General features: G+C 44.7%; 1 protein-coding gene across 12 annotated transcripts in view; it reads left to right on the top strand.

Moving 5' to 3' along the window:
• Nucleotides 1-2,875: 2,875 nt before the first annotated feature.
• KALRN (kalirin RhoGEF kinase) overlaps nt 2,876-14,854 on the top strand; it is a 513,375-nt gene continuing 501,396 nt past the window's right edge. For 4 of the 12 annotated variants that reach the window (XM_061370041.1, XM_061370042.1, XM_061370045.1 and 1 more), the window contains exon 1: nt 3,078-3,359. In XM_061370041.1, coding sequence (XP_061226025.1) covers nt 3,287-3,359 — 73 coding nt within the window. In that variant the 5' untranslated portion in view covers nt 3,078-3,286. Of the gene's footprint in view, nt 2,893-3,069; nt 3,360-14,854 lie in introns of those variants that run through there. The other 8 variants (XM_061370046.1, XM_061370047.1, XM_061370048.1 and 5 more) reach the window with 5 other exon arrangements.

Raw genomic sequence — 14,854 nt, 5'->3', positions numbered from 1 at the left:
AACACTTAAAAAAGTGGAAGCTCCCATTTGTTTCGAAGTATGAGAGACCTGGGACCATTCTTGTTTTAATTAAGTTATTCTGCAAAAAAAAAACACCACCAACCAACAAATAAACAAACAAAAAACACCAAAAAACCAACCTCCCCCCCCCATTTGTTTTCAGAAGATATCAGTGTTTTATATGGTTAAATATAAGTGTCTTAACTGGTTTAATCATTAACTAGGATTCCATGTAGGTATCAGGACGGCAGGTCAGCTACATGAATGTCTTTCCCTCAGCATTTTCTAATGCATTTGCTCACGTGTTACACAGACAAAAATGTCTTCTGTAGCCTATATAATTTCTACAAGTGCTGCTGTAGGCCATGCCAGGGGAATATAAATTTATCTGTCACTGGCAACACTGATTTCCTTCGGATTATATTAAACCTTCCCTGCGTATGGGTAACTCCTGTCTGGCTTGTAAGGATGCTCCTGAAGGAGGAATCCTTTGACTTTAAGAACCACCAGATTATACCAAATCCTGAGTGGATTCAAAGTGCTTCATCAGGAAGCCACATTCTCCCCATCTACCAGGACTTTAGCCCACACTCACAAATCAACCTGTGTGTTAACAGTCTGGGGCTAATGAGGGTTAAGGAGGGAATGTGGATTGTGGGTAGTGAGTATTCAGAGACGATCTTGAGACAGAATCTGAAATGTTGCAGCTTGCTTAAGTCTGTAAGATGGAAGGCTTTTCTACATCGTGGTGTGATGTGGAAAAAGGGATGAATGGTCACTGAAGAAAGTCTGGGGCTTGAAAGACTGTTATCAATCAGGTGCTTGGACTGTGGTAATGCCCCACTGCTGGCTTTCCTGCAGCGATCCTGGCATCCTGGTTGTCCTAAGGAGCTAGGCTCAGAGGCAACACAGAGGTCTACAATGAGCTTCGGCAGCCTGCGCATGGCTTTTGTGTTGGTATTTTCTGCAGACAGTTGTGAAATGACCCTTTTTACCCATAAACATAACAAGCTAAATGGCTTCAGTTAAAGCTGGCATCAGGCTTGGGAAATGGGCATTAGATTGGAGATCAGAAGAGAGGGAATAAGGCAATCAGAGGGAACCTAATGCTAGATAGAGCTCAATCAGGTATTTGCCCTTATTTCTGCAGTCTCCGGGCATGACATACGATTTGCTTCTCAATTCTGTTTCAATTCCAGTAGCAAACAGCAAGGTCAGAGAAGATGTGACTGGGATCTCTGTGCTCACCCTGTCTGGTCAATGCCAGTTTGACAGTTAAGTTTCTGCAGGGAAATTTTCAGCCTTTTTATCAAGTGCAATATATCTAGTCAGTGAGCACATATCCAAATCCAGACTTCCTCTATGCACTCTTGAGAAGAGATCAGATGGAGGAAATCCATGTTCTTCTGTTGTCTAAAATATTCAGGGCTGAAACAGGAAAGGTTCTGCCAGCCTCAGCTGCTAACCTACCTGACAGATTGAGATCTGATCCAAACAGTGACACTTACTACCAGCTGGCTCATAGATTCCTGCTATTAAGAGTTATTTTTTTTTCTGGAGATGCATTGGACTAATACTTAGCTCTTATGAAGTGCTCCAGCCCCTCTGTGGTGACCAGGTTCCCAGAGATGTTTTGTCCTCATCTTCTATAGCTGATTTCCGCCTGTGCATCTATACAGTCCCTTAAGCATAATAGTTTTTTTCAGTGGCTAAGGACTGGTGATTGGGCATTACCCCTACAGGGTAATGGCCCTGAGGGCACGGGAACAAGGTGGCTGAAAGACTTTTCTTCTTGAGAGTGGAAGATATGATTTTGAAGCAAGGATGGATTATCCAACTGTGCTATCCAACCATGCTATCCAACCAGTCAGTGTTATCCAACTTACTGATAATGCAGTCAGAGGGGTGATAATTCCAACAGTTGTTTTTTCTTTCTTACTATAAGGTAGCAAGGACGAGCAATTGTGAGGTGTGAAAATAGCACTCCTGTTTTACAGCAGTGTTTTGAATAGGTGGAACAGCAACATTTCTCCTCAAGTAGGCTGCTAGTTTTAGAGCTGTTACGCGATTATAGAAGAATGAGGAGCTGGTAAGGCTTCAAATAGGTGAACAGAAGAAAAGAAAGTGCCCAAATGGCAAACATCTACCTTTCTGTCTATCTTTGCTTGTCTGTACTTGAAATCCTGATAGCTGGGCTCACAGAGTAATATTTGACTAAGCTGCTAAAAAACTACAAACAAGTACTCACAGGACTCCTTTTGAGACACCAATTATTGTCCCAAATCACAAATATTGGAGCTACAGCAAAGAAATCAAAATCACTGAGCTAGCTGAATCCGTGTCTGAGCCGGGACCAGTGTCTTGGCTTTTCAGACTCCTTTTTGGCTCTCCAGTCGCCTAGGACTGTAGAGAATAAAACATGAAGGCTTACCTGCAACAACACGCAGTTTCACTGATCCTTTCCAAAACAATCGTGCCCCACAGCTCATGAATTAACAGAACCAATCCCCAGACCAGCCCCCCAAGCCCGAACCTATGACCAAACCCCGGAACAAAGCAAAGATTTTTATTTTTTTCGCGTGTAACACACCAGCGTTCAATGTGGGGACCGAGTACCTGCCCAGCTGACAGCCGAGCGCTGCGCCGTGCCCCCGCTGCTGTTCATCAGAGGGGAGACATGGCAGCGGTGCAGGCGGGTGATGCACAGCGATACGGCTGCGGACCGCCCAGGGGTAGGAAATAACACCCCCCGCGCCGGGGCGCCCGTGCTCGCACCTGTGCCCGGCCCGCCCCAGCCGGCAGCGCTGGACCCAGCCCTCGCCCCTCCGAGCGCCTGCCCCAGCGGCGGGGGGCGCGCAGCCGGCTCGGCCCGGCCCGCCTCAGGAAGTGCCGGTAGGGAGGCGGTGGGGGCCGGGCCGGGCCGGGCTGGGCTGTCAGCGCGGCAAGGGGCAGCGGCGGCGGCGGGCGGGGAGCGGAGCGGAGCAGGTCGGAACAATAGCGGGTGGAGGGGAGGGGGCTGGCGGCGGCTGGGCTCGGCACCGGCACCCCGCCCCAGGCCGTGCCGCCCAGCGCAGCCCAGGGTCAACGCAGCCCAGCCCCGGGGCAGCCGCCCCGCAGGCACCGCGGAAGGGATGATCCGGGCGGCGCTCTGTTGGGCTCGCTGCTAAACGCGCCTCCATCCCTCCCTCTCCTCCTCCCTCCCTCTTTTTCTCTCTCTCGGCTTTCCTCCTCCCTAACTCACTGGATATTGCCAGCCGCCGGGCTCGCCACTACCTCTCCCCCAGCCATGAATCCCGCCGAAGGAGCGGCAGAAGAAGGCGCTGTCCCCGACTCTGAGGTGGATGCTTTCTTCCGAACAGGTAGGGGAGCCGCAGGGGAAGGGGTCGGGGCAGCGCCGGGCCCTATCTCCACCGTGGGATGCGGGGCTTGCGGCGACGCGAGCACCGCCGGCAGTGGAGCTGCGGGAAGGGGAGAGGAGAAGGGCACGGAATAGAGGGGTCCCCAAGCCCGCCTCCTTGCTTTGTCCGCCGCAGACCATCGGCGCGTCCGTGTCCCGCTCCCCCTCCCGCCTCCGGGAGGATGCTACCGCAGGGTTACGCGCCTGCCGCCGACCTCTTCGGGAGGGGAGTCACCCCGGACACGCACAAAAGCCTCGCGGGGATGCTCGGGGGAAGCAGCTGCGTTGCCGCTCCCGCGGGAGGCTGCGCCGGCTGGGCCCTATAGGGCCCCCGCCCCGGGCAGCGGCGGCGGCCGCCTGGGTACCGGCCGGTATTTGGAAGCGCAGCCGGCGAAGAGCCGGGAGCTCCTCCTGCCGCCCTCGGGTGGGTAGCGAGGGCAGAGGCACTCTGGGCACTGGTTGCCTGCAGCCCTGCTGCCGGCTGGGGACGCTGACCTCGCGGGGACGGGCTAGCAGAGTGTTTCAGGGCTGCATGAGGAGAGCTCTGTGTTTCGCTCTCCCGTTTCGGAGGATGCTGAAGTGGAGCAGAAGTGTAGCTGGGCTGCAGTAGAACGTGGTGGGGGGCCTTCGCTAATGATACAGTGGTTAATTAAATTCTCTGGGCAGTGGGTACGTGCTGTGGTCCCCACTGCACCACCTGTTTGTGAAGTGGTGGTTGTGTGGGAGCCCCCAGCTCTGAAACGTGGCTTTGCACCGTATCAGCATCTCAACTGAAGCAACTTGTGGTCTGTGTTGTGTCCCTGTGTCGTCGTCTCTTCTCCCTCTCCTCCCCCAACAAGATCTTGAGGAAGTATTATAGGTTTCTTGGTAGATTTTTAATTAAAAAATGTAAAGGATTAAATGCTTATTTCATAAGGGGATTGACCCTTTTAGGCTAGGCTGACACTTATTGCCACAGCTGCTTGTCAACACTTTGCTTTTCAGCTGTTTTCCTCCTTCTACCTGCTCATTAGCTACACACAGTGCTTTGAGCCCCAGCTGCAAGAAACCAATTATGTAATCACCAAAACTTTAAAGTAGTAAAATCCTGAAGGCCTGCAGCAGCTCCCTGCTATGGTAGACTGCACCCCACTTATGTGAAAACCCTTTGATCTAGAGTATAACTATAATAAGGTCTGGCTGTGCATATCTTGTGATCCACAAGCCATTAAGCCATAGGATATTTGCTTGTTGATAGCCTACCTGGTTACAAGCTATTTTCCAAACTCTCAACAATGACAGATGTGTTTAAAAACTAAGAAACACCCCCCCCAACCCAACAAACCAAAACCCGAGGAAAAATAGAAACTCGCCAATTTTCCTTTTAAAAGGACCCTGTTAATTAATGTTCTCTCAATTTTTCCCCCTCTCTCCCCTCCTTCACCCAAAGCTGAATCATTTCTCTGTGACACTGCCTCCTGAACATAAGCACGTTAGCAGAATTGAATTTGGACAGTCAAGTCTGTCAAGCTTACATGAAAAAAGTATTCCTAAATGAGGCAAAAAGCATAGGAACCATGTGACTGGACATTTCTCCCAGTCTGCCTCCTTCACCTGGAATTTCACCTGTAGGTCCAGGAATACATTTGTCACCTAGAGAGCTCTGGAAGTCTTCTAAAATCTCTGCATCTGGAGGAAACAAATTCACAGGAACCTGGGTTTGGAGGAGGTGCCTAGGCCATGTCCTGGCACTGAAGCATAGGCCATCACAGAAGGTTGTCTCATCTACCTTAAGCTTCATGGAAGGAGATGTCAAAATCCTTCTTTCTGTGCTGTTATGGAGCATCCTGTGTCCGAAAAGATGACATGAAGAAAAACCCCAACCTAACCCTATTAGTAATTAATTTTGGTTGTCAACTGTCACACTGGCCAGGCAACATCACTGGGAAATGGGGAAAAGCTTGAGAGCAGGCATGACTCACATGAAATTGCACTGCTGGTTTCCCGTTTGTTTGTGCCCTATTCACTTCTGGGGTGTGTACTGCTGATGTGCCTGGCTGAAGTTGGTTTTACCGAGTGGCAGAGAGGACAGCTGGTGTGGGATTTAGGGAAACAACTGCAGGTAGAACACAACTGACTCTTCCACTCCTGTTTTTGGCTGTCAGTGGTAATCTTGCCTGAGTAAGGACTGTGAGATAGGGTCTGATTTATAAATAGCTGCAGAGGCCTGCATTAACTTAGCACCATTTTCCCCTTGATGTTAGCTTTTTTTTTACTATTCTTTCTGTCCTGACTTGTGTTCTGAATTTGTAAAGCATAACCATTGTCGCTTAAAAGCCCTCATATATTCACATCAAATAAAAAATGAATCTATCTGGTTTATTAGCTGCTCCAATAGCGCAGTTGTACACTAAACTGCCTAAACTCTTCCCAAATTCACAGCTACTACATGGAAAAGCATGAACTTGTTATTCTTGGGAAAAAAAATACAAAAAAATTGAACAACTAGTATCCTCCTGTGAGGCTTTTGGCAACTGGCTGGGCTTTGCACTGTGCTGAGAGGATGCCTAGGCTGCTCCCTGGTATCAGCAGAATAGCCTGATGCTGTGAATGGCGCCATGCGCAGAGTGTTTCCCCCAGCAGCACCCAAACACTTGGGGGTAGTAGTCCCTTATCAGCCATGACAACTGAGATAGTAGCTCTCTGAGCTGGATCTGGAAAGTTAAACTGAAGGAATTAACACAAGGTAATAAAGGATGGTCTGTTCTGGTGCTTACTCTGAGGAAAACTAGGAGTGACTTTTTTAAAAAGGCTGGGTTTAACACCTGTGTGGTTGATGCTGGCAGTCAGTCAAACCTCCCTGGAGACAGGCAGGGCTGGGACTAGTCCGATTTTCACCATCAGATATATGCAGGCAGTAATTTAGCCTTTTAGAGAATCACTCCCATGCAAGTGGGATAAAAATTAACAGGCAGGGGGACCTTAAGGGCAGAAATGACTATTGCAATTTCCAACTCTGATTTCTGGGATAACAGTGGCTGCTGAATTGAGGCAGCAATTTCTGCATGATGTCTATCGCTTCTGTTTGCACTTACATTTCAGTAAGAAACCAAATCTATGTCTAGGTATGCCTTATTAAGTTTCTAACATTTATTTTGGTGACAGATAAAATATGAGCAAGTTCTCTGGAACTCTCAGTCTATATTAAATGTGTACTAAGGCTTTTATATTGCATGGAACTGAATACAACTACTTGTTTCAAAGATAAAGGAAGTCACTTTATAAAGCATACAAATGACAGATATCCTTTGGATAGAGATACAGAAGAAAAGCTTTACCTTCATGCCTAAGCTGCAGGGACTTCTGCAGTGTGTTTTGGAAGCAGGGGCGAAACATACAAGGAAGTCCTTTACAAAAAATATTTATAGAGGTCAGTGGGAACAATTTAGCAAACTACCAATTACTGGCAAGGGTAATCATCAATAAGAAATATCCACTAGAAGGCACAGTTTTATTTTCTAATTTATTTTCCTGGCACTTAAGTTAACATTGATTATATCTGATAGGAAAATGCTGACTTTGTCATCAGTACTTCCTGTGAGTTGAAAATTGATATTGTTCCATCTCCTTTGACTGTGATGAATTATTCTGTTTGCTTTCTGCTTTCCACTAGCTGGTTATACTTCCAATGTTCATTTGTGCATGAGTGACTGGGAGTTCCGCTATTAAATAACTTTACAATGATTGGCAGTGGCCAGGCTGTTTGATCAATAGATATGCTTGAAACGATGTCTGCAGAGAAGTGCTCCTTGAGGTTGATGGAATCAAGTGTCTTCTAAAGCACATAAATTGATTCAGTTAAGTTGTTACTGGGGGTGAGGTGTTCGCATGACTCCTGGCTTCCTCATGTTCAGGCTTTGTAATTTATAAGGCCTGGTATAGGCCTTATAAATTAAGGCCTAAAAATATAAGGCTTAGTAATATGTCCTGTAAAGGAGATTGTTGTAGAAAAGACTGTCAGGTTGTGCCTACCACTTGGAAAGCTCCTGTGTTCTTTAAGGTGATGCTGCTAATTAAAACCTGTACTGTTCTCTGGAGGCTTTGACCTCTGGCCCTGTCAGGAATATGAGTCTTGTTCCTTTCTTTACTTACTGTCTAATATAGGTTTTTTCATATGATTGACATGGGGAGAAGTACAGTTATGTCACTACATGTGGAGACCCAGCTCGTCCCAAGCCTCTGTCACTGGATGCCCATTGCGTAGGGAAGGCTGCATGGCTCTGCTCTGCTGTTGTCCCATCTCTGCCTCCTCCTCAGGACTCTCGGAGGAAGCTTTGCTAGTCTGGAAATTGGCATGTAGATGTGGCAAAAGACATAGAGGTGATTGAGAGGTCTTGGTAGGTATGTGACTAAAGGGACGGATCGCTTTCTATCTTTTCCTGGAAGGAAGCAATTTTAAGTGGTGATTTATGTTTAGAAAAGCATTTCTTTCCTGTACCTCTTCCTTCCTCCACCCTCAGAAGTACATACAGGGCAACAGAGGTAACATCTGATAGTCATCTACAATGTCTGTCTTCTGGATGAGATTGCATTGTGTTATAGGCCAGTAGGAAGACATTTATTCTATTTGATATTAATTCAATTTATATTGAACAGAATTACTTCCAGAGGAAGTGGCCCTTCACACCTAGCTTATGTTTAGAGCTTGTATGTACTGAAGTTCACAATCCTTGATGTCCAAGACAGGGTGCAATCAGGTATAATATGTATAAGCTTACAGCACAGACATTAGTAAACTGTACATGCAATACCGTAAGCTTTATATGGCACCTACAGAAGCTACTGGGGGGAAACATGTAGCCTACACTGCATTTTGGGGTTGAAACTCTGAAAGAAGAAATGTGTTATCCCAAAGGCATCAAAGAGGAGTCCTGTATGACACCCTTAAGTACCTGTATAGACCATTTTGCATGTGGCCTTAGGTGGCTGTGTGTGTCTTGGGATGATGAGCTGCACGGGTACAAGAGAGCATCTGACTTGGCTAGGCAAATGTAACTACTGCTGTTTTCTACCACCTGCCTCCAATAGTGTGATTTATCAAGTCCCATAATAATAGCCTGCTGAGAAAAAAAAAAAAAAAGGATTTAAAAATGGGAGCAACTTTGATGGGTTTGGTGGGGGTTTCTTTTTGGTTTTTATTTTCAAGCACACCCTCATGTTAAGAGCCCACTAGGGAGTCTTCTGGCTGGACAGGTGCTCTGGGCCTCTTGAAGGTTGGGGCATGAAGTATTCTGTTGTTTCAGCTGCTGTGACCTTATGGTCCCTAGGAAGGTTGATTATGGATGTACAGCAACTTTACTGCTCCACGGTGACATGTACCATACAGTACCCAGTGGTATTTTAAGTACTTCATAGTTATATCAAAGAAAATACTTATGGAGTATTAGGCCTTATAAACCCATAGTGCTGTGCATTTTATGGCTGGAACTTAGAGTAAGCCATGAAAAAACTTAGAGGTATTTGTCCTTTTGTTTGATTTGGACTGGTGTCCTGCTTTTAATATTTCTTTGGATAAACAACTCCTGTTTTACAGCCTTGCATGGCACATGCACCCTGTGTTTAACAGAAAGAACTTTGCCACTTGAGGTATTTTGACTAGTGAGTCTAGCAAGAATAACAACAAATATTACAGTATATGTGTTGCAAAAGAAAGCTGGATCCAAAAAAGAAGTCAGATACGATTGTCTGGATAGAGAATCCTGAAGTGTGGAGTGCTGTAGAAGAAAAGTCACAATATTTTTCATTTTTTTTCAATCAGTTCTGGGACAGATTGTGTTACTGTCATGCAGATCCAGAGCACTTAGGAGGAATTGTCTGGGAGTTTTCATGGATGTAACTGAAAATAGACCTTGGCCTAGGCACTGCAATGGCAATCATAAATCTAGTCACCTGTGTGATACGAGGTCTGCAGTGTGTTAAAATGGGATTTACAGCATTTTGTGCTAAGAATAGAGTAATATTTCAGTAAAATATTTGTTTTCATGTTGTAATTCAGATTTGGTTCAGAATAAGTCCACTGTTTGAATCTATGGCAGACGTTATTGTAGTCATTGTGAAAGTTGTTACGTATGGGGTTACTGTGGAATAACATCAGTTTCAGTTGCCTTTTAGTTACATTATGTTGAACTATTTAGTGAAGATTCAAAGTGGTATATTAAAATTATGTATGTTGAGTACTGGAGTGTGAAATATCATGTAAAACATGTATTGAAGTTTAAGTAATCCCTGTATCCTAATCAAGGGCTTAGGAGATAATTCTGTTTCAACTTTAAACTATAAATATTCTTTTTTCTTTTTTGCTCATTTTTTATTAACTAGTGCCTAGAACAAATTGTGGTTTATCAGGGTTCTTTCTCTCTTATCAACACGTGTGGCTTTGTTACTAAAATCTAGGGTTGTTTTCTGTTTCTTCTAAATTATACAATATGATGACTGGGAACATTCAGGTACATAGGCCTAATTTGTCACACTCCCACTTCAAGGCAACAAATTGCCTTTAAAATTAAAAACAAAATTCCTTTTTTTTGTAACCTTAATTGTATGAACCAGCATTTCAGCTTCACTGATGAAACGAAACTACCATAATTAGGCAGACTGTAGTTTTTAGCGTAAGGTCACATCATGCTTTGCTGAGAATAATAAGAGGAAATGATCCTCAATTTAACATCCTGGTGACTGGCAGACAGCTGCTGTGGTCATTTCTCTTAGCGAAGTGGCCTTGGGAAAAAGTGTGTGTTGTTTGTGAGAGAAATTAAATTTACCTTGCTGCATAATTGGTATCCATATAGACTTAGTGGACTTAACTGGTTTTTTTTTAAACTGTTTCGGTATGTGTGTGTGGAGTAAGCGCTGCTGAAGTGGCAGAAGACATGCCTTACCTTTAAATCATTACAAGGAAAGGTTTGACTCCTGGGGATTGTGAGCCTTTCTTTGCAAGGTGAGTGCTTGGTAAAGCACAGTTAAGGCATAGGTCAGGTGTGCTGCTACACAGCCAGGTTATCAACAGTGGTAGTTGGCCCAGGTTGGTTAATTACCTGAAATTAGATTATATATAGTGAAAAGAGCTTTATATAGGCTCCCTGGTAATACTGGCACTGCTGGCATGGTTCCTGACTCCTGGAGTGTACCCTCATGCTCCCGCTGTTTTAATGGCAACTGGCAGCCTACATTGGGAGCAGCATCGTCAGCTGTAAACAATAGTGTCTGATTCTTGTTTGTCAGCTGGGACAATAGCCCTGCTGATGGGCTGTGGTGGAGGAGAGGGGGCTTCCTTTGTATGGCAGTGCAGGCATGGCAGATGGCTAATTGGACATGATAAACCACCGGGGCAATGGGGGAGAAAAAGATCTGCAGGGATTATCAGCTTGTATCCCCCATGTTAGGGGGTGGGAAAAAAAATAGTATTTTAAAGATGTTGTCAACTTTAGTTCTTGCCATGAATATATTATTTAATAACAAAGAAGGGGACACCCTGACTAAGTACTTCCCTTAGCTGATGTGAAGTCCATTTTATTAGCTAATAGCAAATCACATTACTGTATGGGAAGGTAGGTGAATGCATGGCCCCCAGAGATGCTGGCATAGCACTTAGGAAAATTAGCAGTGCATCTTTTTCACCAGTCTTGTAGGTGAATGTCAAACTGTTGTGCTGAGCAGCATCCAAGCTGAAAACAAAAAAGCTTTGGAGCAGTGGTTTTCAGGAGTGGAAAGTTACACTCTGCCATAGTTTGTTTTGTTACAGATAGACATTCATAGGTGTTGGAGCACTAAAAAGCTAAGCTGATTGACAAAGAATTTATTTATTTAAATGTATTTTATTAGACTTAATAGAGTATACATTATGAAGCTGAAACCTGAGGCCCTTGTACAAACTCTTGCTTATTTTAAAACAGGCTGGTGAAAAATGGAATGAGAGCTTCAAGTTTAGGACCACAAAAGTAATCAGGGATGGAATGAACACCTTTCCTATGAGGAAAAGCTGAGAGACTTGGGGTTGTTCAGCCTGGAAAAGAGAAGGCTGTGGGGAAAACTTTCAGTACTTAAAGGGGCATTATAGGAAAGTTCGATAGGGTGTGTAGCAATAGGACAAGAGGTAATGGTTTTAAACTAAAAGAGGTTAGATTCAGCTAAAGATAAGGAAGAAACTTTTTACAGTGAGGGTGCTGAAATGCTGGAACAGGTTGCCCAGAGAGGTGGTGGATGCCCCATCACTGGAAGCATTCAAGGTCAGGGTGGATGGGAATCTGAGAACTTGTTCTATTTGCAGATGTCCCTGCATGGGGTTGAAAAGTCCTTTTCAACCCAAATAATTACGTGATTCTAAGGTATGTGGCAATCCTAGGTAGTTTTCAGTATGAGATGTGCAGGCTTAGCTGGGGGCTTTGGTGACTGCAGGACGTGCGCCCAAGGCTGTGCAGCTGCTGGCAGCAGCAGGCAGAAGTTTGTTCCATTGGATGCATTTTAATCCCAACCCTGTCCCCCCATTTGTGAAACTGAGTAATTACACAATTTTTATTCATCATCCCTCTGTCAACAGAGGATGTATAAGGAGTAAGCTGAAAGGGGGTTATGTATTAGTGGCTGCTGCAGTGATCTGCAGTCATCGCTAGCTTTAATTCCCTGTTCTGTAAAATAGTACCAAACGCCTAGAATACTTTGCTGTTTTAGTGTCTTTCATAATAATAATGTTATGGCATATAGCAGATACATTTAAATTGTAGTAAAAATAAATCTGCAAGAGGTTAAAAATAATAGCTAGAAAGAAATATGCAGTACTCTGTAGAAGCAGATTTACTTTCTGTGGAAATGTCTGGACTGTGTTTCTCTTCCACTGTTTACTACTGTCTTTTCCCATGGGACAAGTTTAGTGGAAACTCCAGCTGAAAAGTTTCAGCACACTGCCTTCGGTTTCAGCAGGCCCTTCAAGTGCTGTACCTGTCATTCTGTGTAGCTTTTAAAGCTATAGGTGCAGGAGGCCATTCCAGGGACTGTGAGGAGATGCAGTATAACTTCCAGCAGGGCTATACTCCTATAGGGCCTGCAATATTCTCTTTATGTTACAGTGGTTCTCTACCACAGCTTATTATTCGTGTTACTGTCTCAGTCACTGATTAGTTCCTTCTGAAGCAGATGCTGCATGAACACTGAACAGAAAGGTGATTCTCTGCCATCAAGTGCTTATGATAACAACCATCAAGTGGATTGTGAATTCACTTAACCAAAGGCTTGTTTTCTCCTTTGGTTTGCCTGTCCTGAAGGACAAGCCGGAGGAGTTACAGAGTCTAGCACTGGGTGTGTTGCAGAGGGTATGGCTGAGAATAAGGTACAAGCAGAAGAATAGGGAAGAAATGAGAAAACTGTAGGGAAACCTAAAAAAACCAACCCAGGGAACAAAGCTATCTGGCAGAGCACTTTAGCGCTGGAGGGCAGTTGGCTGAGAGAGGGATTTCAGCGTGCATGCCTGTGTTCTCTGTGGAAGGGGAATGGGTAATGTCAGAAGCCAAATGAAATGGGAAGGTCAGAAGCAAAATGAAGGGAAATGGGAAGGTCAGAAGCAAAATGAAATCACAGAAACGAGACAAAAAGAGGTTTGATTAGAGTTGGGATGGAAACCCAAAGGTAGGTTTCCTGACACATGAGAGAAAAAAATTGGCAGACTTTGGCTGGGTACATAGTGAAAGGAGGGAACAGGCAAAGCTTATGCATGTACTTGTGCTCAGAATGGGAAAGGCAGCCGCCATAGGAGGTACTGCGAAGCACAGGAAAAATAGCAAGGTTTCGTCTTCTATAGGAGATGCTGCTCATCATCCAAGACCATTATTATCACACTGCAGTCTTTTAATGGTGACTGTACCAAATGCCTGTCTTGCTTTAATGCTGTGGAGAGAAGGCATTTCTCTACGAAGTGAAGACACGGAGCTAAAACTGTTGGGTGTTCTGCTTCACATTTAATGCCTGTTGTTCACAGAAATACGTCGCGAAGAGCCGGCCTCCTTGGATATGACTGCCACTGTGTTCACAGCAATTTTACTTCCCTTGCTCTGCTTTTCTGTACTAAGGCAAAGAGTTCAGGAGTGGTGCTAATAGAGTATGTCTGAAGCATTCAGATAAATTTAGTCTGAAGGTGCAAGTCAGGCCTACCGGGTAAATAGTAATGATCTTGCAAGCTTCAAGGACTTAATATCTACAGTGTGTGAATCTCCTGTTGGCAGCTTCCTCCTGTTCAACTCAATCCTGCTCAAAAGTTAGCTGGAGTGTTAAATAGGTTAGCTATCTATTACAGATTCCCGTTAGTCTGTAATCTGTCTGCTGCTTCAGGTTATTTATCAAATTCCTAATGAGATGGTCTTGAACTCTTTGAGGCCAGGGGAAAGCTGTTAACACTGGATTGGCTTAAAGCACCTCTGCTGATAAAACTGAACTCATCTAACCTTGTTGGTTAGATGAGTTCAGATCAATTAAAACTGATCTGTGTTGTCATGGGAATTTGTAAAAATGACATGTCCCAGCATGTAAGCCCTTATCCTGGGGAAAGATTTATTTATTTTTTATTTAAAGAGCTGCTTGTCTTCATCACTGAGTTGTGTGGTAAGCTGTAACTGGCAGCTTGGGCCTGTTTGCTGTGAGAGAGCTTGATTGCAGTGCTTGATCCAGCTTCAGCTGTCATGATGTTTGTGCTTAGGAGCCTTATGATGCTTGTGTGCAATAGCTCAAAATCAATAGCTGTTAGGTTTTTACTTGGGTAGTCAAAGGACAGGTTTCTGCAACATCCAGCTCTGAAGTCAAGCAGTGCACAAGATGTGCAGGATGAATGATAGTTGCTGTGCCTGGCTCAGCCATCCTCATCCTTGGTGTGCAGTAGTAATGGAGATAATAGTAATTAGAAATAATACACAGAATTAGTACAGCATTTCAGAACACTTATAGAGTCACAGTCTTTGTGTAGAATAGGGAAGTCTCATCAAACCCATTTATAAAAAAAGGGGATAATCAGGCACAAAGCTGTAGTAAGTGGTTTTCTTGAGGTTTTACGGACTTTGTGCATGTGTTCCTCAAAAACCCATGTCACGGTGGAGGAGCAAACCCCGGCAAAGTGCTGCATGGCTTTACCTTTGGTCAGCAGGGCATGGGCCAGGAAAAGCACACCAATCCTTTTTTTACTGTAGGATTCTCAAAAGTCACAGCTGAGGTGACAGGTGAAATCAGAGAGATGTGCAAACACTTGGCTCTTCTTAAACGACTTGATAGGTGTGCCTATATATGGATGCAGGTGACCTACTTCAGACAGGTTGTATGCCTTGGCCTTAGTCATGGAAATGGGATTAACACACCTTGCCTATGTCCACACCAACCAGTCAAATGGTTTTAAGATTTTATTACACTGACCCTATTTTTAATATACGTAGGTCAGAGCCACAT

Source organism: Neopsephotus bourkii, unplaced genomic scaffold, assembly GCF_033783945.1.
Source record: "Neopsephotus bourkii isolate Nb327-2 ecotype Australia unplaced genomic scaffold, CSIRO-AGI_Nbou_v1 NB_1526, whole genome shotgun sequence".
Lineage (NCBI taxonomy): Eukaryota > Metazoa > Chordata > Aves > Psittaciformes > Psittacidae > Neopsephotus > Neopsephotus bourkii.
Note: the sequence above shows the minus strand (reverse complement) of the source record. Positions and strands in the feature narration are given on the sequence as shown.